The sequence below is a fragment of the Heloderma suspectum genome, chromosome 6 (genome assembly GCF_057233095.1).
Source record: "Heloderma suspectum isolate Gila_16-S chromosome 6, 16-S_ref, whole genome shotgun sequence".
Lineage (NCBI taxonomy): Eukaryota > Metazoa > Chordata > Lepidosauria > Squamata > Helodermatidae > Heloderma > Heloderma suspectum.
The window spans coordinates 46,354,281-46,376,905 of NC_139463.1; the positions used below are offsets into that span (position 1 = coordinate 46,354,281).

General features: G+C 51.9%; 1 protein-coding gene across 6 annotated transcripts; it reads right to left on the reverse strand.

The window, feature by feature from the left end:
• Nucleotides 1-392: 392 nt before the first annotated feature.
• LOC146340761 (oxaloacetate tautomerase fahd2, mitochondrial) lies at nucleotides 393-20,895 on the reverse strand. Of its 6 annotated transcripts, none has more exons than XM_084804176.1 (9): nucleotides 20,815-20,895; nucleotides 18,682-18,779; nucleotides 11,561-11,853; nucleotides 9,452-9,668; nucleotides 8,263-8,322; nucleotides 5,836-5,998; nucleotides 4,749-4,857; nucleotides 2,364-2,451; nucleotides 393-831 (listed from the first exon to the last, which is right to left on the reverse strand). In XM_084804176.1, the coding sequence occupies exons 3-9, from the start codon at nucleotides 11,845-11,847 to the stop codon at nucleotides 769-771; spliced, it is 987 nt and encodes a 328-aa protein (XP_084660302.1). In that variant the 5' UTR covers nucleotides 11,848-11,853; nucleotides 18,682-18,779; nucleotides 20,815-20,895; the 3' UTR covers nucleotides 393-768. The 6 variants fall into 6 exon arrangements, 5 of the variants coding, with proteins under 5 accessions (XP_084660302.1, XP_084660303.1, XP_084660301.1 ...); XM_084804177.1 differs by lacking the exon at nucleotides 20,815-20,895 and adding an exon at nucleotides 19,597-19,695 and having other exon boundaries at nucleotides 18,682-18,765; XM_084804175.1 differs by lacking the exon at nucleotides 20,815-20,895 and adding an exon at nucleotides 19,597-19,695.
• Nucleotides 20,896-22,625: the final 1,730 nt, after the last annotated feature.

Below are 22,625 nucleotides of genomic sequence, written 5' to 3' on the forward strand. Positions count from 1 at the left end.
TGTCAGGGGAGCCCGATTTGTGTACTTTACAGCAACTGTCCAAAAGACAGTGAATGCCAGGATGAAACACACATTTGAGTGACAACTCAAAACAACAGAGCAGCGCATGGTGGCTGGAGTGCCAGGAGCAACCTTTTGCCTTTGGACTTGCTTCACAGCCAAGAGCAGCTTGCAGCAGAAGTACCTGCAGCTTCTTCCACCAGTACCATACTATACTGAGAGATGCTGCATCTATGCAACTATTAAAGGAACCTCGACTTGGATGGCATATGCCAACTCTTGCACAGCTGTTGCTCAAGAGCCTCCATGGCCTTTGTGAGAAATCTCAGTCTGTGGCCCATGATCTAAATTCTGTGCTAAACAAAGAAATTGTACAAAAAGCTAGGCTGCAATTTGTGTTTAACAGCTACTTTATTCTGATTCAACAACCTGGAAAGCCTTGTAGCATGTAATGGGAAAGTCACACTCAGGTGGCTATAGCACGTGCTATACCAGAGACGATGATCTTCTTACATTCCTTATTCACTTTTCTTCATTGAGGTGTCCAGGAATTGCCAGTGATTTCTGAAATACAGTTTGTCTGCTGCCCTGGTCTTGTGACACCTGGCAGGAGCAATCCCAGAAGGGGCAATCCCAATGACCTTAAAACCAGAATTTCCCTAATTGGTGCTCATGATCCAAATCAGTGAAGGCACTCCAGCACCGTGGCTGCAGTTGTGCAGGGTTAGCGGAGCCCACCGCCCGCTGAAGGGACGCAGCCCGAAGTCCTCATGCCACCTTGTTCCGGATGATTCCCAGCTCATCGATTTCACACTGCACTTCATCCCCTCTCTGTGAATCACAATGGCCCCCTTATTAACTGCAGTAACGCTAGGAAGCAACAGACTTCCAGCTTGTGCCCCACTGCAGATGCTGCACTCCCCAAATGTGTTCACCTTTACAAAGCAAACATTAAATAGTGTCCAGCATATGACAAACATGCCGTTTAAGGGCGATGAAAAGTGTATACTGCAAAAAAGCAGATAATGTGTTGTGGCTATATTTCCTTGTAAGAACCAGCATTACAGGTGCTCCTGGCAGTTCTCCTTTAATTAATACCACCAATGGGGCATTAATCTGGCCTCCTTTATTCAGGGCACTTTAGGAACACCAAGGAAGACAGTACAGCTGCACTCTCAGCACACTTTCTAGACAGGAAGCCCCCATGCTTACTCAGTGCTTACTCTTGAGGAAACATGCTTAGGGCATCAGGAAAAACTTCCTGACTGTCAGAGCAATATGACAAGGGAACCAATGACCTGGGGAGGCGGTGGGCTCTCCCACACTGGAGACATTCCAGACGAGGCTGGACAGCCACCTGTTGGGGATGCTCTGACTTGGATTCCTGCACTGAGCAGGGGGTTAGGCTCGATGGTCTCATGGGCCCCTTCCAACCCTACTCTTCTAGGACTGCCATGCAGATGTCTCCTCAAGAGAGCACATGAGACCAAACCTCCACTCTCTAGTCCAGGCAGTCTTCTCTGCTGCATGCAGCGTGGCTGAAAGGGGGACAGAGGGCTGCACAACAACTGGGGAGTCCCCTGGGAAAAGCTCCTAGCCCAAGCAGGCCTCGAGCAGGCCGGGTTCTTCTCCCATGGCTGCCTCTGCCTTCCACCAGCTGCAGCTGCCTGCCCTGGTGCAAAGAACAGCTGTGCTGCAGCATGGCCACCCAAAGGTTGGGAGGGTGCCTGGGGCCCGCCTGCCCTGCCCGCAGTCGCCACTGGGAACCTATTTTGGGCCAACTCAGACCACTGGGCCTCAGCAACCAAGGGTTTCGGGTAGGAATCTGTCCCAGCCCTACCTGGAGATGCTGGGAATTGAGCCTGGGACCTTGGCCATCCGAAGCTTCTGCTCCTCCACTGAGCCAAGGCCCTTCCCATGCCCACTGTAGTGACCAAAACACTTCACATACCTGCAGTCCTCACGACAACCCTGAAAAAGGAGCTCCTATTATCCCCTCTTGCAGATGGGGTGAGGCAGGTTACCAAAGGCCTGAGAGGTGACATGGAAGGGGGGCTTTCTGGCTCCCATCGCTTAGCCTCTTCCAACAGGACCTTTATTTCCTTTCTAACCACCACCACGTAGGTTTATTATTGTTGAAGCCTTCTAATTACTTAGGTTGATTACTTTATGAGATGTAGTTTGAGGACAGGACTGTGACAAAAAGGTCATCCTGGTTACCAGCCCCACAGAAGAAAAGTGGGCGAGAAACGTCAGGATGCTACAGAAGAGAAACGGTCCACCCTGAAGCTGAGGCAACCAAAGCTTCCCAGCAAGGGCAGGTGCTGGCAGAAGTGGGCACACTGAACTGGCACAGCACTCACCTTGAGGAAGACGGGGGGCTTCTGGAACACTCCAACACCGGGTGGAGTCCCTGTGAGGAAGATGTCTCCTGGGTACAGGGTGACGAACCTGCCAGGAGAAGATTGAGGAAGGGTGGCCAGGGCAGAAGGCAGAGGAGCAATGTCAGACCCATTGCACTGGGTCTGTGGAAAGACCTCATGGGTGGAGCCTCAAACTCTACGGGCCCTTTTCCCTGTACATGGACGGCCCAGGGGAGGCTGGTGGCTCGGTGTCAGTGGGGCGGTGAATCCGCGCTGGGTTTCAGTTGGAACTCTAAAGGCGCTGTCCAAGGTGCTCCACAGCTTGGAGAGTTCCTTTAGACTTCCGACTGATTCTGCCTGAAACCCGAAGGGGATTCACCCTCCACCGACATCGGAGCCACCAGCCTCCACTGGTGTGCCCCTCCAGATCGTGTGTGATTCCTGTCATCCCTCACCATTGGCCCTGCTGGCTAGGGCTGATGGGAGCTGCAGTCCAACAACATCCGAGGAGCACATGTCCCCCCGCCCTGACACATGGGGGGGAGGGAGCGGCATCCTGCAGCGTGTGCATGTGTGTCTGAAGGCGCAGCGCTGCCCCCCCCCCCCCGCGCATCGCTCCCGCCTGTGCACATAAGAAAAGGAGTCATGTGAAAGAGAGATTCTGTGCCTCTGGAAGAAGGAAGATCATGACGGAGTGGAGGCAGGAGGCCCGGCGGCTCCGGCAGATTAATGGCAGGAGCATTCAGGCGGTTCAGTGGCGTTATTTAGCGAGCTAGCTAGGCTGCCAATCCCGCACTCAGGCTGCTTAAATCCCATTCAAATCAACAGACCAAGTGCTGGAAGGAGGACATTTTACATCGTTCCCCACCATGCACTGTACACATCGGGCACCAAACCCTTAAAAAAAAAAAAAAGATCTTACTATATCTGTTGAGACTTAATTTTTTGTTATCTTTGGAGGCCTGTTTTCAGGATGAAAAGTGGGATATAAATAATGAAAGTATTCTGCACCCACAAAATCTAAATTCTGCACCAAGAAAACCAAAATTCTGCAATCTGTATAAATGTATTAAAACAGCCAACTTGCATGACTTCTCTTCCTTTGCATCATTTATCCTGGTCGTGCTACTCATCCGGAGCGGCAGTGGCTTCACCAGGCGCCAAATCCTCCCCCCAGGTACCTGCAATCTTATTCAGTGCCCCCTCTGGGTTCTGTGACTTCAGCTGCCATTCGCCACACAAGTCCAACCATAAGGACTAGAAACTTGCCTCTACCTTTTTAAAAAAAATATGACAGTGGAGATTCCCTGAAACCTGAATTCTTTGCCAAGTACCGCATTCTGTAATACCACAGTATTGCAATTCAGTCTCGCCCTTGTGTTCTGTTCATCCTCCCTTCAAGACAGCTTACAAAATCCAGAATGTCCCAAGTATAGGATAAAGAATAAACAATTTAAAATACAACAAATAAAGTAGAAAGGCAGCATGCAGACACACACACGGACTCAACAGAGCCTTGTTTTACCCTTTCTCCGTGTCAGTGATGGGCACCCAATGGATATGGGAAGTCTGTGCATATCTCCCCATTCATCATTCTGATTCTGGTTATGGTTCCTTTGTGCTGCTTGCACATAGATGGGAGGCAGGGAGAAAGCAGGGCTATACTGAGCCCTATCTGTGCCACTGCTCCATCTCCACCTCAAAAGAGACACTTACAAGGGTTGCCTGATCCCCTACCAGCCTACTTGGCTGTTGTGTGCATCAGGAGATACGCTCCTGGTAGCACCCACATTTTCAGAGGGCCAGTCCATCAGAGCCCTGCATAGGGCCCTGAACTGTAGTGCCCACTCTCTGGCACTCCCAACCACTGCAGGCGCCAGCACCCTTGGGGCTTTGGCATCTACCGAAAACACACCTTTTCCAGCAGGCGTTCCCAGCAAAGTAATCTTATCCTCTGTGTGAAGGCTTATTTTTTGTTCATCACTTAGACATTTCTTTAATGTACGTAAGTGATTCATAAATACCGTTAAATAAATAAAAGCAGTCCTAGAACACGCATCTTCCACTGTTCCCAAGGGGAGGCCCGCTGATCATTCCTGAGCCTTGGGGCACCCACCGTCAAAGCCCTGCTCCTAGCAGCTACTGCTCTCACTTCTCTAATTGCAGGGATCTCGAGTACGACCTTCTCCTTTGATCTGACATTCGGGGGTGGGGGGAGAGATGCTTTTCAAGGTCAAAACTACCACTTTGAAATGAGCCAGCCAGTGCACTTAATGGATTTTGGCAGCTGGCTTTGGACCTGTGCTGTTAGGCGGACTGCTTTCAACAAATTCATGGGACAGGCCATATGAGGGGATGGGCAGGATGGGGCAGTGCAGGATGTACCGGGAGACCCATGCGACGAGCGCCTCTGTTTTGAAGATCATCTGGTTGGTGCTGCTGTTCTGGACCAGCTCCCCATTCACTCGGCAGCGGATCCCCAGGTTGTGAGGGTCTACAGTGTAACAAGAGAGATGAAGAGCAATGGGAAATCCCGAGCAAGAGAGAAAACACAGCTCCTAAGAACTGGGGAGAGACCTGCAGTCTTAGACAGGGTGGCTGCTTCGGTATTGCCCAAAAAAGGACAAATGAGGGGACATATTTGCATAACATTTACATCTGCTAATGTAAATGTATAAATGCAAATTTAGGAATAATTACTACAATTTAAATAGAAATGCAGCACATCTCACCCTAGCGGGGAAGATTATGACCTGTGTGCTTGCTCAGTCGGCTGTCCAGGTGTTAACTGTTGATGGGCGACCTGGTGTCATAGATCAGCTGGGGCCAGACAGGGAGGTCCGGCCCGCGCCAGGTGCTCGCTTACCTGCTTGCCAGTCAAGCTGCGTTGCCAGGCCACCATCTCCTTCCCGAGGCAGGCCAGGCGGTGCTCCCCCGGCTGTCCCGCAGCGGCACACGGGCTGCCCAGGCACCAGGGTCTCCACCTGCGCACTATCAGTTGGCCACGCTTCCTGCCAGTGCGGCTCACTCTGCTGCTGTGCAGTGGAGACCCTGCCTGGGGCGGCTGGTCCAGACACCCCTGCGAGGGAGCAAGCCAGGAGGAGCAGAGCTTGACCTGCGCCTCTGGAGCGGGGGAGGTGGCTGCACGCACAGCCCAGGCCAGGCAGAAGACGGGGGCAAAACTGGGGGTGGGGAGAAGGCTGAGGCAAGGAGACAGATGGGGGCGGGGGAAGCTGGGGCCAGGAGGAGTCAAAGCTGGGGGGTTGGTTGGTGCAGGACGGAGGGAGGGACCAGCTCAGTGTCTTAGCCAGAGAGCCTCCGTGGGCCTCAGGAGGCCCCCAGGCTGCCTGAGGGGGTGCCAGGGGCGATGCTGTTTTCTGTGCGGCAGCTGGGAGCCTGGGCTGGTCCTCTCCTCAAGGGTGCAAAGCGGGGAGACAAAAAGGAAGGCCCGGGGGCCTCGCAGCTTCCAAACCTGACACAGAGTCCTTGGTGACGAGGGCCGGCCCCAGCGGGCAGAAGGTGTCAAAGGTTTTCCCCAGGAGCCACTGCCTCCCGTTCCTGTTCATCTGCCAGTCTCTAGCACTCACATCATGGGCCACCATAAATCCAGCAACGTGGCTCATGGCATCCGGCTCCTGGAAGAGGAGAAGGGCAGAACGGTACTTGGCCTCAGGGGCCACTTGGAGTTGGGCCCGGGCCCTCTGCCACTCCCTGGCTGACTCTGTGCCCCCCAGGCCCCATGGACCCGCCCTCTTCTCTAGGCAGTGGGTCCGGACTCACCCCACACTCCTGACTCAGCCCCTCTTCCTGCCCGTAGCACTCCCTGGCTCATCCCACTCAGACTCAGCTTCTTCCTCTCCCTTCCACCCCGTGTCTGTCCCACTGGTCTTCCACTTGGGGAACTCAGCGCAGACAATATAAAAAACAGCACAAGGTTACAATCATAGAACCGGCAAACAGAATCCATGATTGGTTCAGCTTCCCTGAAAGGCCTCCTTAAATAGCAAGACTTACACCGGGCCCTGGAAGGCACAGAGGGATGTGGCCATACAGGCTTTTCTAGGCAGGGAATTCCACAACCGGGGGAGAGGGGCACTGAAAAGACCGCCTCCCCTCTTGCCACCCTATGGACCTCCCCTGGAGGAGGGCCTCAGCCCTTGATTGCAGTGTGTGGATACAGCCATACTTTAGAGCAGGGATCGCCAACATGGCGCTTTTTAATATATGTACATGGATTTGTATATATCCATAGGAATGCGTACATATGACATGCATGCAGCTTTCTAGCAATTCTACATAGGCTTCAACAAAAGCAGGGAGCCAACATGGTGGAGTGGCAAGAGTGCTGGAGATCAGGGAGTGCAGGAGTCAGGAGATCCGGGTTCTATTCTAGCCCCACTCAGCCATGGAAGCTCACTGGGTGACTTTGGGCCAGTCACAGACTCTCGGCCCAACCAGCTCACAGGGTGGTTATTGTGAGGATAAAATGGAGAGGAGGAGGATCATGTAAGCCGCCTTGGGTTCCTTGCAAGAGGTAAAAAGGCGGGATAGAAATGCAATAAAGAAATCAATACATGCATACATACATAAATAAAAGCAGACCAAATATCCAAATAAGTATCCATCTGAAGGTGGATCCATAAGATCCATAGGCACAACAGGCAGATGCCGGAGCAGCAATCCACTGATTGGGCATTTTGTGGCGGTGTCCACAGCATGGTCTCAAATTCCCGAATGCAGCCACGGGTCCACAAAGGCTGGGGGGGGGGCCTGCTTTAGAGAGCCCTGTTCTAGATCTATTGCTTTCCCCCACTCTGGCATCCCAACTCCTGCTGCTGGGCACTGCGCCTCTAGGCTGGAGACACAAAGAACACATACTCTTCCTGTACATGTCAACATGACACATGTGGATGAGGACATGTGGTAACACCACTGTCCATGCGATGCTCTAGTCTCCATCCTCAGTGGAAAGATAAACCAGGTGCCGCCCCCATCCCACTTCAGTCTCCTTCATACTCTCTGCTCCTTCATCCAGTCAACTCTCCCTTCCCTCCCTCTCGCTATCATTTAGGCAGCAAGCCCTGCGAGGGAACACACCTGTCTGCCTAATTTACAAAACTCTGCAACGCCCCAAGGACACCGAGGGTGCTGAACAGCAATAGCAGCAACGCTGCGCTTGGACTTTTCCATTCAGTGGGAGATCTGGGGGTTTCTGCAACACCTGAAGCAGGGGAGGACATTCTCAGCTGGTGCCTGGCTGCTGCTGGGGCCGGATGAGGGCTAACGAGTTGAAGCTGAGTCCAGACACGACAGAGACGCGATGGGGGGTGGTTCCCAGGTCCAGGAACCGGGCTGTTCTGTTCACACAGTGGCCAGCCAGCTGTCGACCAGGAACCCACAAGCAGGGCATGAGCGCAACAGCGCCCTCCCGCCCATGTTCCCCAGCAACTGGGGTGCAGAGGCTCACTGCCTCTGGTACTGGAGGGAGCATAGCCCCTCACACATTTCCCTGGCATGTGAGGGGCTCTGTTACCTCCCAATTGTTATTGTTATAGTATGGTAACCTTTTAAATATTTTAATAATTTTAAAATTTTATTTGGACTCTTATGGTGTATTTTAATGTGAACTGCTCAAGGATTTTAATAAATGAAGTGTTATAGAAGTATTTTAATAAATAAAAAAATTAAGCCGTAATCCTATACCCGCGTATTTGGGAGGGAGCCCCACCGAACTCAGTGGAACTTACTTCTGAGTAGATATGCCTAGGGTTGCTCTTGCAGCCTTGGAGCTGCCTGCCCTGGTCACCTGGGAAAAGGTGAGCTATGGGATGGAAATAAAGATGCCAAGATCACGTTTTCGAGCCAGTTCCCAGCTTCCCACCACCGTCTCTTGGCTTACCTGGACATGTTTTCCTTTCTTCCCAATGACAAAGGCCAGCTCCACTTCCCAGTCGACCTCCTACAAGAGGAAACAGGCAGGGCTGAGCCTCCACCTTGGCGCTGGACAGACCAGGGCCTGGCTAGCAGGGACATGTCCCAGGCTGTGTCAAGGCCATCTGTGGCTCTTCTTTCCCACCCCCATCCCCGTGGCAAGGGTGTGTGTGCGCGTGCGCAGGAGGGGCACATTCTTGTGGGAAGTTCTACTGGAGGTAGCCAAGGAAGATGAAACCCTTCCTCGGTTTTGCCTGCTGCGGTTTTCCAAGGTGCTGGGCAGTGCGACCCCCCCTCTCCAGCCCTGATTTGCCAGTGCGACCCCCCCCTTGGCTCCTCCCCCTGCACCTCAGGCAGGGCTGGTCCAAGACACTTTGCTGCTGGAAGCAGACCAGCATCAGCATCAATAGCATGCTTCCATGGGTCCACGTTATGCAAATAAAAGATGCGGCCACAGAATATCAGCTCCCAGAACAGAGTTCTTAAAAGAAATCTCTGAACCAGGGAAGGAACATCCTCACAACCAACGCTACTGCTGGTCAAACCCACCTGCACTTCTAGGCAACCACATAAATGCTGTGGCATGAATTGTATAAACCTCTACAAAGGAGTTCACACCTGTTTCTGTATATGTCAGTCTCAGTAGTGCACAAACAGCAAAACCCCTCCAAATTCAGCACCATGGAAAAATCTGCCACTGCAGTAAGCAAATGGCCACAGACTGGTTATTTGGCACAGCGTGCTTCCATGGGTCCATATTATTCAAACAAATGTAAAGGGGTAGGGGATGGAAGGAGATGGGTTGTATGAGACAGTATTCCAAAGCACTGAAACACTGTGACTATCGGAAATTATGTGGTCATTTCAGGTGGCTGAGATTTCACTAAATACCACCCATGCTCTCCCAAGCATTTCTCTGCCATCATATGGACTAGAAACTTCATTTATTCCTTAGGGAAAATTGATATTCCATGGCTATTTTGTGGGCATGCAGTTCACACCCAGTTCTGTGTATCCAGGAGCCAGGTGGATGATGCCAACCCAGCTTCTGCCTGTCTACCCGTTGGGGCCAGCCCTGGCCTGGCCTGAACCTTTCACAGGTAGGCCACTCCTGCTTCCTTGAAAACTGACCCCTGCCAGAGGGGAACCCTTCTTACACTGCTTTCTGCGGGGTGGATGATATCATCATAGGGCCCCACGATGGAGCTGGAGAATTTGCTGAATATGATCGGCTCCGTGGGGATCTTCACGTTCTGCTCCAGGCAATGATCCACGTAGTTCATCCCAACGCAGATCACTTTATCGGGGTTTGTGATGGGAGCCAACAGGGTCACCTGGGCACGGGGCAGGATGTGTTGGCCAGACTCCTGTGCTCTGTGGGTACAGCATGGAGGTGTGAACATCCTCAAAAGGGACCCGAGACAGTATTGGGCGCAGCGTCAGAGGGTGAAGACAGATCACAGCCTGGCATGAGAGAGGGGTTGGAGGGGTAGGCTGCTCATATCCCTTAAGCTTCTGGCAAGCCGGTACCAAACCTGCAATCTTATATATGCCCACCTGGGAGTAAGCCCCACTGAACGCAGTAGGACTTCTTGCACAGTTTCAAAAACCTGCCAAACCTGTTTTGCCAAGAGTAACAACATGTTTACTATGGGAAGTTAGAACTCTTTCAATTATCCTGAAAAACTGTTGACCATCTTCAACCTGAGCTGCAAAGCCCCAGTTCAGATCTTGCCTCTGCTTTGTACTTGTTATATGTACGCAAGCTATTCGCCCTCCGCCTCAACTCCCTGCACCTGCAGTATGATTACAATACCTACCTACCTTACAGGATTGTTGTAAGAATCACTGAGATAATGTATGTGAACCAATTCTAAGTGCTGAATATTATCATCGTGACTGGGACACGAGACAGGGGTGGAGGGGTTAATGACTCAATTCAGGCTTCCAGAAGCTAGGAGTTTGACAGCAATAGGGGTTGTTAGCATTTTTTCCCTAGCCCTGCTCCTGTACCATTATCAGCCTAAGATGTACATATCCAGCAGGTGAAGCTTTTCCTAAACCACACGCAGAGTGAAAATCTCTAACTCCTTAATATCTGCAGTCAGGGTACTATTAAATACACAGAGGCAGTAAAAAGAACTGAAACAAGACCAAAGAAAAGAAAGGCTGGCAGCTATACAATAGGATTTAGCACTGTGCCAAAGATATTTGGTTGCCTGAGGAAGAGCATCAAATGGCCCGCCAGGTTATTTTGACATCCGAGGGAGAAAACCCCACAAGCAGCTCTGCCACTCCCTGGAAGTAGCAATGCAGTAATAAGAATTTAAACAACATCAAATCTGCAGCCCTTTCAGAATGCTCCAAATCTTCTGGATCTGCTGCTGTCCCCCGCTGCCTAACAGTAGGGCCGGCACTGAGAACATGGCTTCCTATTTTACCTGTTTTCTCTCTCCCTGTAAAAACAAGCTACATGGCCATGGCTTTATATACAGCGAGCACCTATGGATTTGAAATATCTGGGGTAGGATTTACTACGCATGTTTATTTAGAAGGAAGTCCTACTGTGTTCTGTGGGACTTACTCCCAGGTGAGCATAAATAAGATTGAAGGTTTGGGTTTTTCCAAGGGGTTTTCTCTCTTGTTTTAACTGCAAGCATTGACCGTGGAGAAATGCTCCATAATATATGGGCATTGTCTGAGTGAAGTCTCCAAAGGCAGAGGACAGGCACAGTTAATATGACTGCATCTAGAGTGCCATTGCTATTCATGGCGATTTACAGGGTAGCATACGCAGAAAAGGCAGGTCCCAGCCCCAAGGAACCTACTCTCCATTGTGACAGTTGTGGGGGAAGGAGGGGAGCGAAAGGAGACAGAAGGGTAATAAGGAAGAATGCGAGCCAGGGCAGTAGAGAGACTTAAGCTCAGTTTTAGCCGAGGGGTTAAGCCAAGAGTTTCCCAGAAGAGGCGAGTTTTGAAGGAGGAGCTGAAAGAGGAGAGGGTGAGGAGCTGAAAGAGGAGAGGGCAAGGGCTGGGTAGGACTATAAGTGGCAGCAAGGACAAAAGGGTGGAGCGTTGAGGCTTTAGGGCTCCATAACTATTTGCTTGATCCTGCATGTCCTCCAACCCACCCCACAACTCCTTGCCCAAGCACTCAAGGAACCCCGAAAGCCAGGCTGTGGCCATCTCCACTTCTTTGCCACTCCCTGCCCATCCTCGGTGCTGGCCCGTAGCCCCCTTACGCAGCTCTGCAGGCTCCCATGTACCTTGTGGCAACAGCTAGTGCTGCGTCTCCCCCCTCCAGGAAGGCCCGCATGGTCCTGGGCAGAGATGGGTCAAAAGCGTTCAGGTCAATCACGCTGCCTCCATCATTCTCCTCCAGCCCAATCCGGGGCTCTGTGGCTGTCCCCTTGGTGTAGAACTGGACCAGCCTCATGGCCCTGCCCAGATGGGAAACCCCCCTGGATGCTGGTTGCCTCCAGCCGCAGCTCCCCAGTCGTGCCCAGCTCAGCCCGAGACCCACTCGAAGGACTCTTGGCCGTGGGGCCTGCATCCAAACCTGCAGGGGAGCAGAGGAAGTGGACTCTCAGAAAATGACCGGGGTGCAGGGATGGGATGATTAGAGGAGGAACAGCACCCTATCCTCCAGCCACTAGGGAACAGTGCAAGACCCTGGCCCTTAGAACCTGGGCGGGGTGATAAGAGGACTTCTGGTCGGAGCCAATGTCGCCCTGGCGGCGTTCTGCGGTGCCTCCACGGGATGCTATCTCAAACAGCTTTTAAAAGGTTGAAAAACCTTTCCATCTTCCCCTGGAATGAAAAGGGGAGGCAAAAGCAGCATCTGGATGACGTCTTGGAAGAGTAGCCCTTTTTGCAAAGGAGCAGAGGGGCTGGGCTCCAAGGCTGGTCTGCCAGAGGTTAGACACCACTCAAAGTTGTTTTGAAACTCCTATCTAATTAGGAGAATTCAGGGCTGACGTGCTCCAATGTAGTTTATGGATTAAGAAACACCAACAATATTTGAGGACCCGCAAGATCTGTTTGAAAAGAAGGATGGGTACATCAAGGAGGAAAAAAGGAGCAGGATCTCCGCCGACCCCCCTACACCTCCCTTGGCAAAGGCTCCGAGAAGCGAAAATACAGGGGAGTTGCTTGCTCTGATAAAAACATTGTCCTCGCAATTTCCTGAACAGGTTAAAAGGCTGGATACAATTCAAAATTCCATCACCGCCCTGCAAGAGGCTGTGGACTTAATTAACTCTTCTTGGCAAAAGATGGAGGCGAAGGTTAACGAGCTGCAAGATCGGGTGGCAGCGAATGCGACTGCTTCACAGGCTTTTTACAACAATTTTTCTGTCAGAATCTCCCAACTTGAAGCTCTCATGCACAGGGCAAATGTACATATTATTGGTATCAAAGATCTACTTGATGTAAATTTGTCTACTTTTGTAGATAAGCTTCTGCATGAGATACTCCCTGTGCCATCTGATTATTTACTTGATATTGAGCAGGAATTCCATGTGTCAAATGCCAAAGGGGCTGGTTATACGATTACGGTCCAATATGCAGGAATCTCCACACAAAAATATATTATGCGTTTGGCAAGAGGGGGCGAAAATCTTTTTTGGGGACCAAAACAAGATAAAGTTATGTTATTTCTGGATTACACCAAAGAAGTTGCTGATAAAAGAAGGCAATTTACCAAGGCAAAAAACCTGGCAAAACAAATGAACTTACAATATCATTTAAAATATCCTGCTACATTTTGCATTTTTTCTGAAGGTCAGATGAAGAAGTTTCTAAATCACGTGGCTAATTGGAAAAAGGCATGAGACTTCTGTTCCAGCCCCATGAACTGGAATTTATAAACATGTTTTGTCAACTGGCTATGTTTAGTCTGTAAGATCCAGGCTAGGCCAGAGATAATTGTTCATTCATATTCATATATATATGTATGTATGTATGTATGTCTTTTTTCTCTCTTCTTCTAAATCTTTTCTTTAAAATGGATATGATATACTGTACTTAAATCTGTTGTCTGAGGGTGTACAGAAATGTGCACACTCATTTATATATCTAGTATAAAATACATTAGTGATTGTTGTAAGGTTGATTTTAAGCTTTATTATTATATAACTGTATAAAATTTATTAGTGATTTGTTATTATTACTTATCCTTTCTAATTTCCTTCCTTTTTATTATTATTATTACTATCCTTATGAAGAGACTTTGGTTAGTAATATTTTAGGCTGGTTAAATTATTAAGCTCTACTATTATATGTTAACTGAAGCGCAATATATGGTTATTGGAAATGAATTGTAGGCCTTGCTACAAGATTGATGATACGATATTGAAATGTAAGCTTGATTAGCTATGCTGTACTGAATTGTAATACTGCCAATGTTATAGAATGGTATTTGAAGTTTGTGTGTAATGGAGCTTAAATTTAATCCTTTTAAATAACTTGTTAATATTTTTTCATTTCCTTTCTTGCTTTCTTCTTCCTTCTTCTTCCTTCTTGTTTTCTTTCTTCTTTTTCGTTATTGCTGTGTCCTCCTAAGAATACTGTATTGTTGAGAAACTGTAGATAATGATTAGGCTGTTGGTACTGTTTATTTCATTTATAAAGATAAAAAATAGAATAAAAAGTTTTGTATTGTTTTAAAGAACCTGTGTGGGGGGAGCTGCTTTCGAGACAGTTAAACATCAGTTGAGTTGCTGACCTCCCAGCTGAGGGAGAGCATGGAGGAGAGCAAAGTCCCCCCAGAGAGAGAAAGGAAGTGTGAGAAGACAGAGCGATAGTCAGAACAGGAACAAGGGAAGGAAGGAATATACTTACGGTCGCTATTGTTTGCGTTTCATTCGTTTGCAATAATTTCTCCGTTCAGGAATATAGGAGGGGAGCAATTGGTTTTCCATGGGAAATCTGTGGTAGAATATTGGGGCATGTTCTTCTTGAAGATGTCCCCCCACCCCCACGGGGAACAGAATCCACAGGTTGCTACCACACCCACAAGGGATGAAGTTGGGGCAGGAGGCAAACATTCAGAATGGCCACAGCCTTGTCCCCAAAATTGGCAATATCCCCCTCATGTATGATTTACAGCTCAAATTAGCTGTAATTTTATGCCCTACAACCTCGGTCTAGGTTTGGACTGATAAGCACCCTTGTCAAGATGCTAAGTAAAAAAGATAGTGGGTGGCTGGGGGTGGAGTGTCATATTTTTGCAGTGTTTCTTTAAAAATAGCAGCTCAGCACTGGCCTCAATCAAAATTTGGCTAGAAACCAATACTGTAGAGCATGAAACTGCCGTCACTTGAGCGAGTGAGGAGCTTAATAAGAATTATATGTGATTTATTTATTCTGCCAGTCCACAATGCATACTTGAGTAATTACCATTCAACATGTAGACATGAGCAAACGTAAGTAGGCACTGACAGCAGCATATGCTACTCACAGATCTCATAAAACGCAACTCAGACCAAGAAAGCATGCGTGCAAGAGTAGCATACCTGTCAGCTACATTCACTGTCATCTAATGTCTCTGCACCATCTGACTCTTGCACTTTGAAGTGTCTCATTTGCCAAAGACCTAGAGCATAAAATGGCAGTTGATTTCGGCCACGAACCATAAATGTGGGAGATACTGCCAATTTTCTGGACAAGGCTGTGGCCATTTTGAATGTCCTGCTCCTGCCTCACCACGCCACTTTTGGGCAGCATGTGGATTCCAAACCATGGAGGGGAACAGTGGAGGCGGGGGGCTCCGATGTCAGTGAGGCAGTGAATCCGCTCGGGGTTTCAGTCAGAACTCTAAAGGAGCTCTCCAAGGTGCAAAGCTTTAGGGTTCTGACTGGTTCTGGCTGAAACCCAGAGCGGATTCGCTGCCCCACTGACATCGGAGCCACCCGCCTCCACTGGAAGAGAACGCCTTCGAGAAAACTGTCCTTCAACATTGTTCTGTAACTTTCCCATGGACCCCACAAATCTGACCAATTGCTCCTTTCCTGTGCATTTCCGGAGTAAATTCCTACCTGGGCCAGGGTGTGGCGATACTACCCCATTTGGCTCCCGTCGATTTTGCATCTACCAAAACCATCGCTCCCTGTGCTGACATCGAGGTGGCCACCGTTCTTCTCACTTGCCTTCCCTGCCTTGCCCGAGACCCTGGCAGCCTGATCAGGCCAGTGGGGCCTCCAAGGGAAGGCGGCTGCTGTGTGTCCTCCCCTCTGCGGGCGGGCTCCCGAGAGCTCTACGGCGGGGGGTTAACGGGCCAGCGTCCCAGAGCTGGGCATGGCCTCCTCTTCGGTGGCTCTGCGGCAGGTGTCCTCAGCCGGGCAAGGCCAGCAAGGGCTCCTGGGCTGCAATAGCTGTTATCATGGCCTCTCCCGCTTGGCTTGCTATTGGAAAGGCGGCGATGGCTGGCGCACTTGGGAAGAATCACGCGCAGGCTGATGGACTCCTCAGCAGACTAGACTACCGCTCACTCTCATGCTGCAACTATGCTACCACTCACTCCTGCGCTGCAGCTTTCATGTTCAAGAGCATGACCGGCCCCTACAGCCCAGGAGGGCACGGCCGTTTTGCTAAAGGTGCGCAAGTCAGGACCTGACGCGGGCATACTTTGCCTCTCCACCAGATAGAGGGTTATCGTGAGTGCGTGCTGGTGCTTATCATGGCCCCCAAAACCAAACAAAGCACAAGTGGATCAGGCAGAGATCCTACAGTTATTTTTCTAGCCAGATTTCGAGGGCTATTTATAAAGAAACGTTGCAAAGACACAGGCGCCCCACCACTGTTTTGCATTTAGCACCTTTTCTTCTCATTCTAAATCTAGGCTAAAGTTATACAGCAGCCTACCCCAATCTGGTGCCTTCCAGATGTGTCAGGCTACAACTCCCGGCATCCTCCAGCCAGCATGGCTGGCTGGGGGATGCTGGGAGCTGTAGTCCAACATATATGGAGGACACCAGGTTGGGGAAGGCTGTTATAGAGCATAAAATTACAGTTGATCTGAGCCACGTGTCATAAAAGAGAGTGAGACTGCCCATTTTCGGGACCAGGCTGTGGCCATTCTGAATGTCCAAGTCCTGTCCCCACTTCAGCAGTTTTTGGTGCAGAAACACGTGGATTCTGAACCATCTTCAAGAAAAATCATGCTCCAATATTGTTCCACAAATTTCCCACAGAACCCACAAATCTTACCAACTGCTCCTCAACTAATATCAACTGTCTCTGCCTTTTCTGTCCATTTCTGGAGTAAACTGCAGTTTCTCCCTGTGCCAGGCTGTGGAAATACTGGCCAATTTGGCTCCCAACAACTCCGAATCTTGTGCAGCCACCAAAATCACCCCTTCCTGGGCCAAAATCACCCCTTCCTCACTCATGTTCTTTGACTTACAAGGACCCAGGCAAGTGGTCGGACAAGTGGGGCCTCCAACCAGCTGCTGCAGTGTGTGCCCATCTTTCCAGGAGTAGGGATGCTGGAGGAATCTGTTTGAGGGGTGGAGCTTGGCAGGTTTTCGCCAGCTCAGCCCTCCGGACACTGACTTGCTCGACTGCAAGCTGGCTCAACCCAGTGTGTGACAAGTCAGGCCAACTTGAGTTTTTTTCAGCGTTTTTTAATTTGCAGAAGTCGCAATGTACAGAAAATCGTGGCTATAAATATTTGCACAAATCGTGATTTGTGCAAAATCACGGCCGTGAATAGTGCAACTTGCATAAAATTGGAGGTGTAAATCTTATAAGAGCATTTGCGCAAATTGCACTATTTATGGACATGATTTTGTGCAAATCATGATTTGCGCAATTTTAAAAACCCAATACAGTTCCAGAGTTTTGGGAACTGCCCTGTGGCTCAGCTCACAAGCGTGAGCTGAGTCAGGGGCACTGCAGGGATCTGGCAGGCCCAGAAAGGGCCTGATCTCCCCGTGACGGACAAGCCTATTCAGGAATGCTCAGGTTCAGGGTTCTTGACAGCCAGCCATGCCTCCTCCAGAAAACAAGGAGGAGGTCTAAAAGGGCATTCCACACACACATGCGCGCACACACACACACAGAGTTTTCTGGATTTCTCTTCCAACTGACACTCAACAATCTGTAACCACTGGGCTGTGTTTGGGGGGTGGGAAGTTCCCTCTTAGAGGGTTTTTTTTTGGTACTCCTGCAACCCTTAAGATTACCCTAGCACGCTGAGTTTGCTATTAGAGGGAATGATAAGATCTTACTATGGGAAAATCAGGGGAGGCTCTGAATGACTAGAGAAACTGTTGTTCTTCCTTATCACACCTCTAACACAGGACACACAGGAACCCTCCCCTGGCCTCTCCCAAGTGAAACACCATGCATGCATTCTGTATGGGCACAAAGCAATGCCATAGGTTTCGAATAGCCAGAATTCCTGGGAAGATGGGCAGGCCTTGGATACAAAGCCATGCTGGAAAGGAGGGAGGGCTGGGTAAGGACAAGGCCACGAGCAGAGACCGGACGAGGCTGTGTGTGCCCATCATTTGAAAACTGCCACATTGAGCAATGGCTTGCAGGCATGAGACGGCTCTCAGGGCTGATCCAGCAGAGTAGCTAAAGGCACAATCCTATGCATGCTGGCTGGGGCATGCTGGGAGTTGTAGGCCTTTTTTCTGTCCAAACATGCATCGGATGGCACCTTAAGGATCTCTTAATCCACCACACACACACACACATCCTAATCAACTGGGCAACCCATTTTTTGGAACTGTTCTATTTTTTTAAATTGCAGTTTGCAAGCACCACTTGAGAAGAGGCATCACCCCCCCGCCCTGACTCCTGTGCACAGGAATGAGCACCTCTTCTGAGTTAGTGCCTGCTGCAACATATACACGAGCCTTCCCCAACCTGGTGCCCTCCCACTGCGTTGGAACACAATCCCCATCATCCCCAGCCAGCACAGCTGAGAATAATGGGGGTTGTAGGAAACACAGTGGGCAGGCACCAAGTTGGAGAAGGCTGACATACACACATCATCTTGAAAATAAAAGTCTGCTTTTTCATCAAAACTATCGTTTGATTCACACGCAAACTGTACGCAGCTCCTAGAAGATTCAGTACAAATTTGTACAATTAATTAAGACTGCAATCACATTCCCACTTACCTGGGAATAAACCCTACTGAACTCAGTGGGATTTCCAAATAAACATGCATGGGGTTGCGCGCTAAGACACCCTTAAATTGGCCGACAGACGGCTTCAACAGAAGAAGCATGCAGTTGTGCAAATACACCACTTCATCTGCTGCTTGTGCAAACCGGGCCAAATGATTATGGCTGCAACACTGAATGGGAACACTTTGAAACAAAGGCTCTGCGTTCTTCTTGGAATAACTTCCAGTATTTTTTTTTTTTTTTACCTCAAATACAACACTCTCCAACAGAGGCAGTTCACACGTTCAGCTGAGAGGCACAGAAGGACGCACACGCTGGTGGGCAGGTGGCTGTGAACAGAAGCCTGGCAAGAGAAGGATTTCGCTTGGGGACGGAAGGCTGGGAATGATGTGGAAGGGCCTGGAAGGACCTTGTGGAAATTATGTGGAAGGACCTGGGCAACCCCTGCAAGGAAGATACTAAAGAAGGTGGGAACACAAGAGATAGGAGGAAGCAGCAGGAGCTCAGCAGAGGCCTGATGGGCCCCCACCCCGCCATTAGGAACGTGTCCCACTGAATAAGAATAAGTCACCCCCGAAGGCTTTGTATTATGACCGGGAGCGATACGTCCTCGCTGGGGAGCCTGGCCCCCGGCGCCTGCGAGGGCCGCAGCGCAGCGCAGAGGGGGCGCGGCGCCTGAAGGGCTGGCGGGTGACCTCAGCGTCCCTGCTGATGAGAAGGGGCCGCGGCGCCGCATCCTGCATTTGCGACGGGAGCGGAGAGGCCCGCTTTCAACGCGGGATCCTGGGCTGGTGCCGAGAGGCCCCCGGCCCGCGCCGCGCCGCGCCCGCCTCTCCCGGGAGGCGCGGGCGCAGGGGCCTCCGCTCCAGCCAGCGGGGACGGGCGGATCCCCTGCCTGTCGTTCCGCGGGGGTCCGCCCGCGCCCGGAATCGGTCCGGGCCGGCTCTGCTCCGCGCCGGTCCTGCGGAGGCGGCCGCCAGCTGCGCATGGCTGGCGAACGGCCTACGGCTGGCGGCCTGCGCCGTGCAGTCAGGCGAAGGGCGCAGCAGCGCCATTGGCGGCCGTGCAGCTGGTGGATTAGCCTAAATGCAGCCGGGTGCGGACGGCGCCCGGCCATGCAGGCTGGGAGGGGGCCGCGAGAGGCGCCGCTCCGCGAATACCTCCAGGCCCGCGGCGGCGGCGGGACGCCCCCCAGCCGGGCTGCCCAGCAGCCGCTCGCGGATCCTGCTGCGCGTCGCTCCCTGCAGCCGTAGCGATGCACCAGCTCTTGGGGGGCGGGCGCACTACAACTCCCAGGGAGCCCCGCGGCAGACGGTGAGGGCGCTGTCCAATCGGACGCCGGGGAAAGGATTCCTTTAGACCCGGGACCGCACACAGACATAAAACGTGTAGAGGGAACTATCTCCGTGTCCGGACAGGCGACTTCCTGGCCGACAACGCGAAGTCGTTTCTAAACGTGCCTCGGGAAGGGGGAGAGGCCCGTCCGTCGGCGCCCGCCCCCCGCCGTGGCTGCTGCGGCCATCGGGGGGAGCAGCCCCCCTCCCCTGCGCCCAGGCCCTGCTGGCCTTTGCAGCTAAAAGCCCAGGGCTCGAGCTTGCCTTGTTCCGCCTCCCCCCTCGTCCCCGTCCTTTTTGGGAGCCTGTTGCGGCTGAAGGGAGGGACAGAAAAGCTGAAATGGCTGCATACACCCGAGGCCTTGCTGCAGCTGTGACTGGGCCCCAGAGGGCGGGAACAGCGGCACGCGAGCCGAGTCCCTGCCCGCTCCCCCTCCGGTCTTCTTCGCTGTTATGCCTCGTCACGCTGGAGTCAGGCTGAGGCTTCCGGGCGCTACGCGGGCCCCAAATTCCCTCTAGCTGCTGAGGCCCGCGCAGCTCCTTGGATACTCGGCAATGCCCATCATCCCCAACCGACATGGCCAATGGTCGTGCTGGCTGGGAATGTTGGGAGTTGCAGGCCGACAGCTCTGGCGGGTGTCAGGCCGGGCTGCCACCCCGTGCCTGGACAGAAAGCACCCAGGGGCCGCAACAGGGCTTGTTTCTGAGCAGACATGCGCGGGAGATCGCCCTCCCCTCCGGCACCTTGTATTCAGCCCGCGACGGCGCTTCTGCGGTGAATATTTTTCTACATGCTTTCCACTGGAGGCTAAGAGTTCGAAAACTTGCTCAACTTTAGCTCGGAAGTGCCAATACCGATTACGATGGCATGTAACTCTACTTTATTTCTATCTCTTGTGTGCAACCCTGTCCCTATAGAGATATGTCTGTAGAGCGGCACGCGCCCTGAACTTCCGCTTCCCCGTTAAAAGCGCGCATAAGAAGAGGGAGAGGAAGGGGAGCCGCGCTGCCTTCGCCCCTTCTACGACTACGTGGCCTACTTGCCTGAGCCAAGCGGCGCTCAGTCTGTGACACCCGGGAGCCCCTCTCAGCAGATGGCGCTCGGAGGCACCCGCGAACTTGCCTGAGGAGCGGGCCGCGCTGAAACGTCATTTCCTTTCCCCTCGTGCTCGCGCGTGCGCGATGCTTTCCGGCCAGCCCTCCCGCAAAGACTGCAACTCCCAGCATGCTCCTCGTTCCCGTTCCCGCGAGATGTGTGGCTTGCTGAGGCGGGGGCCTGCAGCTGCTGCGCGCCTCTCTCAGCTTGCTAAAACGGGGGCGACAGGACAGGGGGCCTGTGGCCCCCCAGAGGTTGTTGGACTCCAACTCCCATCTGCCCCAGCCAGCATGGCTGGGGATGCTGGGGGTTGTAGTCCCATGTCTGGAGGGCCAGGGGCCCCCTGGCTGTGGCGGTGCCCCTCTGGGGGGCTACAGGTCCCCTGTCCTGTCCTGAAGCCCTCGTGTTAGGGCGCCAACAGCGGAAGAGCCCTGCTGGATCAGGCCGAGGTGCCATCAAGGGTTGGGCCACGGCCACGCGCTCCACATGGGGCCACCCTTCTGCCTGGTTCGGACGCTGCCAGTGGTGCGGACCGCAGCACCTGTCGCGCCCAGTGGCGCACCCAGCCGCTCACACATCGCGCCCGTGTTAAAAGAAGTGTGCTGGCTGCCTATTGGCGTCCAAGCAATTTTCGTGGTTTTCCTGTTCGTTTATTTACCACGTGTATATCCCACCTTTCCTCCTTTGTGGAACTCAAGGTGGCGACGCATGGTTCCCAGGCGGTCTCCCCTCCAAGCACTGGCCAGACCCAGACCTGCCTAGCTTCAGCAGGGTGGCTGTCTCACGTGACTTCAGACCATGTCGTGGGACCTGTGGACATACAAAGCCCTAAAGAACTTGGGACCAGGATGCCCAGCTGACCGTCTTGCCTTATATATACCCAATCGACCCCTGAGACCTTCAGAGACCTTACTGGTCATTCTGGCCAGGAGGACGTTGCCAGATAGCAGTGTGTAAGCAGACGTTCCCAGTGGTGGGGCTCACCCTTTGGAACGCTGGCCCACGGGTGGTTCAAGAGTCAGAAACTGGCAAGGTTGAAATGCCTCTTGGAAACACACCTCTTCACGCAGGCTTTCAGAAGAGCATCAGAAGAGCCTGTCTAGACAAGGACAGACTAGACGGACTTTTCTAGACGGACTAGACAAGGTCCATCTAGGCCAGCATTCTGTTTACACAGTGGCCAACCAGCTGCCCATGGGAAACCCACAAGCAGGACAGGAGTGCAACAGCACCCTCCCGCCCATGTTCCCCAGCAACTGCTGCACATAGGCATACCGCCTCTGGTACTGGAGGTGGCACATAGCCTTCAAGCCTAGTAGCCATTGATAGCCTTCTCCTCCAGGAATGTGTCTAACCCCCTTTTAAAACCGTCCAAATGCGTGGCCAGCGCTACACCTTGTGGTAGTGAATTCCATAGTTTGACTATGCATTGTGTGAAGAAGGACTTCCTTTAATCTGTCCTGAATCTCCCACCAATCTTCCTCATGGGGGGACCCCTTTGGGTTGTAGTACTATGCGAGAGGGAGAAAACCGTCTCCCTATCCATGTTCTCCACACCATGTGCCGTGGACTGTCTGCAGAGTGGCCCAATGTCCTATTTAACAGAGGACTGTCCTCTATTTGAAGGCATCCTCAGTTTACAGGGCTTCCCAGTCCAAGTCCATTTTAAAGATAAAAAGCCCTAAGTAGGGAGAGCAGCAGGTGGGCCTTGGAGTTGCCCATCAATATTTAACACCTGGACAACAGACTGAGAAGCAGG

What these genes read in the sequence shown, in the direction of transcription:
- LOC146340761 (XM_084804173.1), bottom strand. Translation starts at nt 11,847, where the DNA reads ATGCAGGCCCCACGGCCAAGAGTCCTTCGAGTGGGTCTCGGGCTGAGC. An exon ending in AGAAAGGAAAACATGTCCAG is followed by an intron (nt 5,999 to 8,262) that starts GTAAGCCAAGAG and finishes CTCCTCTTCCAG; the next exon opens with GAGCCGGATGCCATGAGCCA. An exon ending in AGCCCCCCGTCTTCCTCAAG is followed by an intron (nt 832 to 2,363) that starts GTGAGTGCTGTG and finishes TGTGATTCACAG; the next exon opens with AGAGGGGATGAAGTGCAGTG.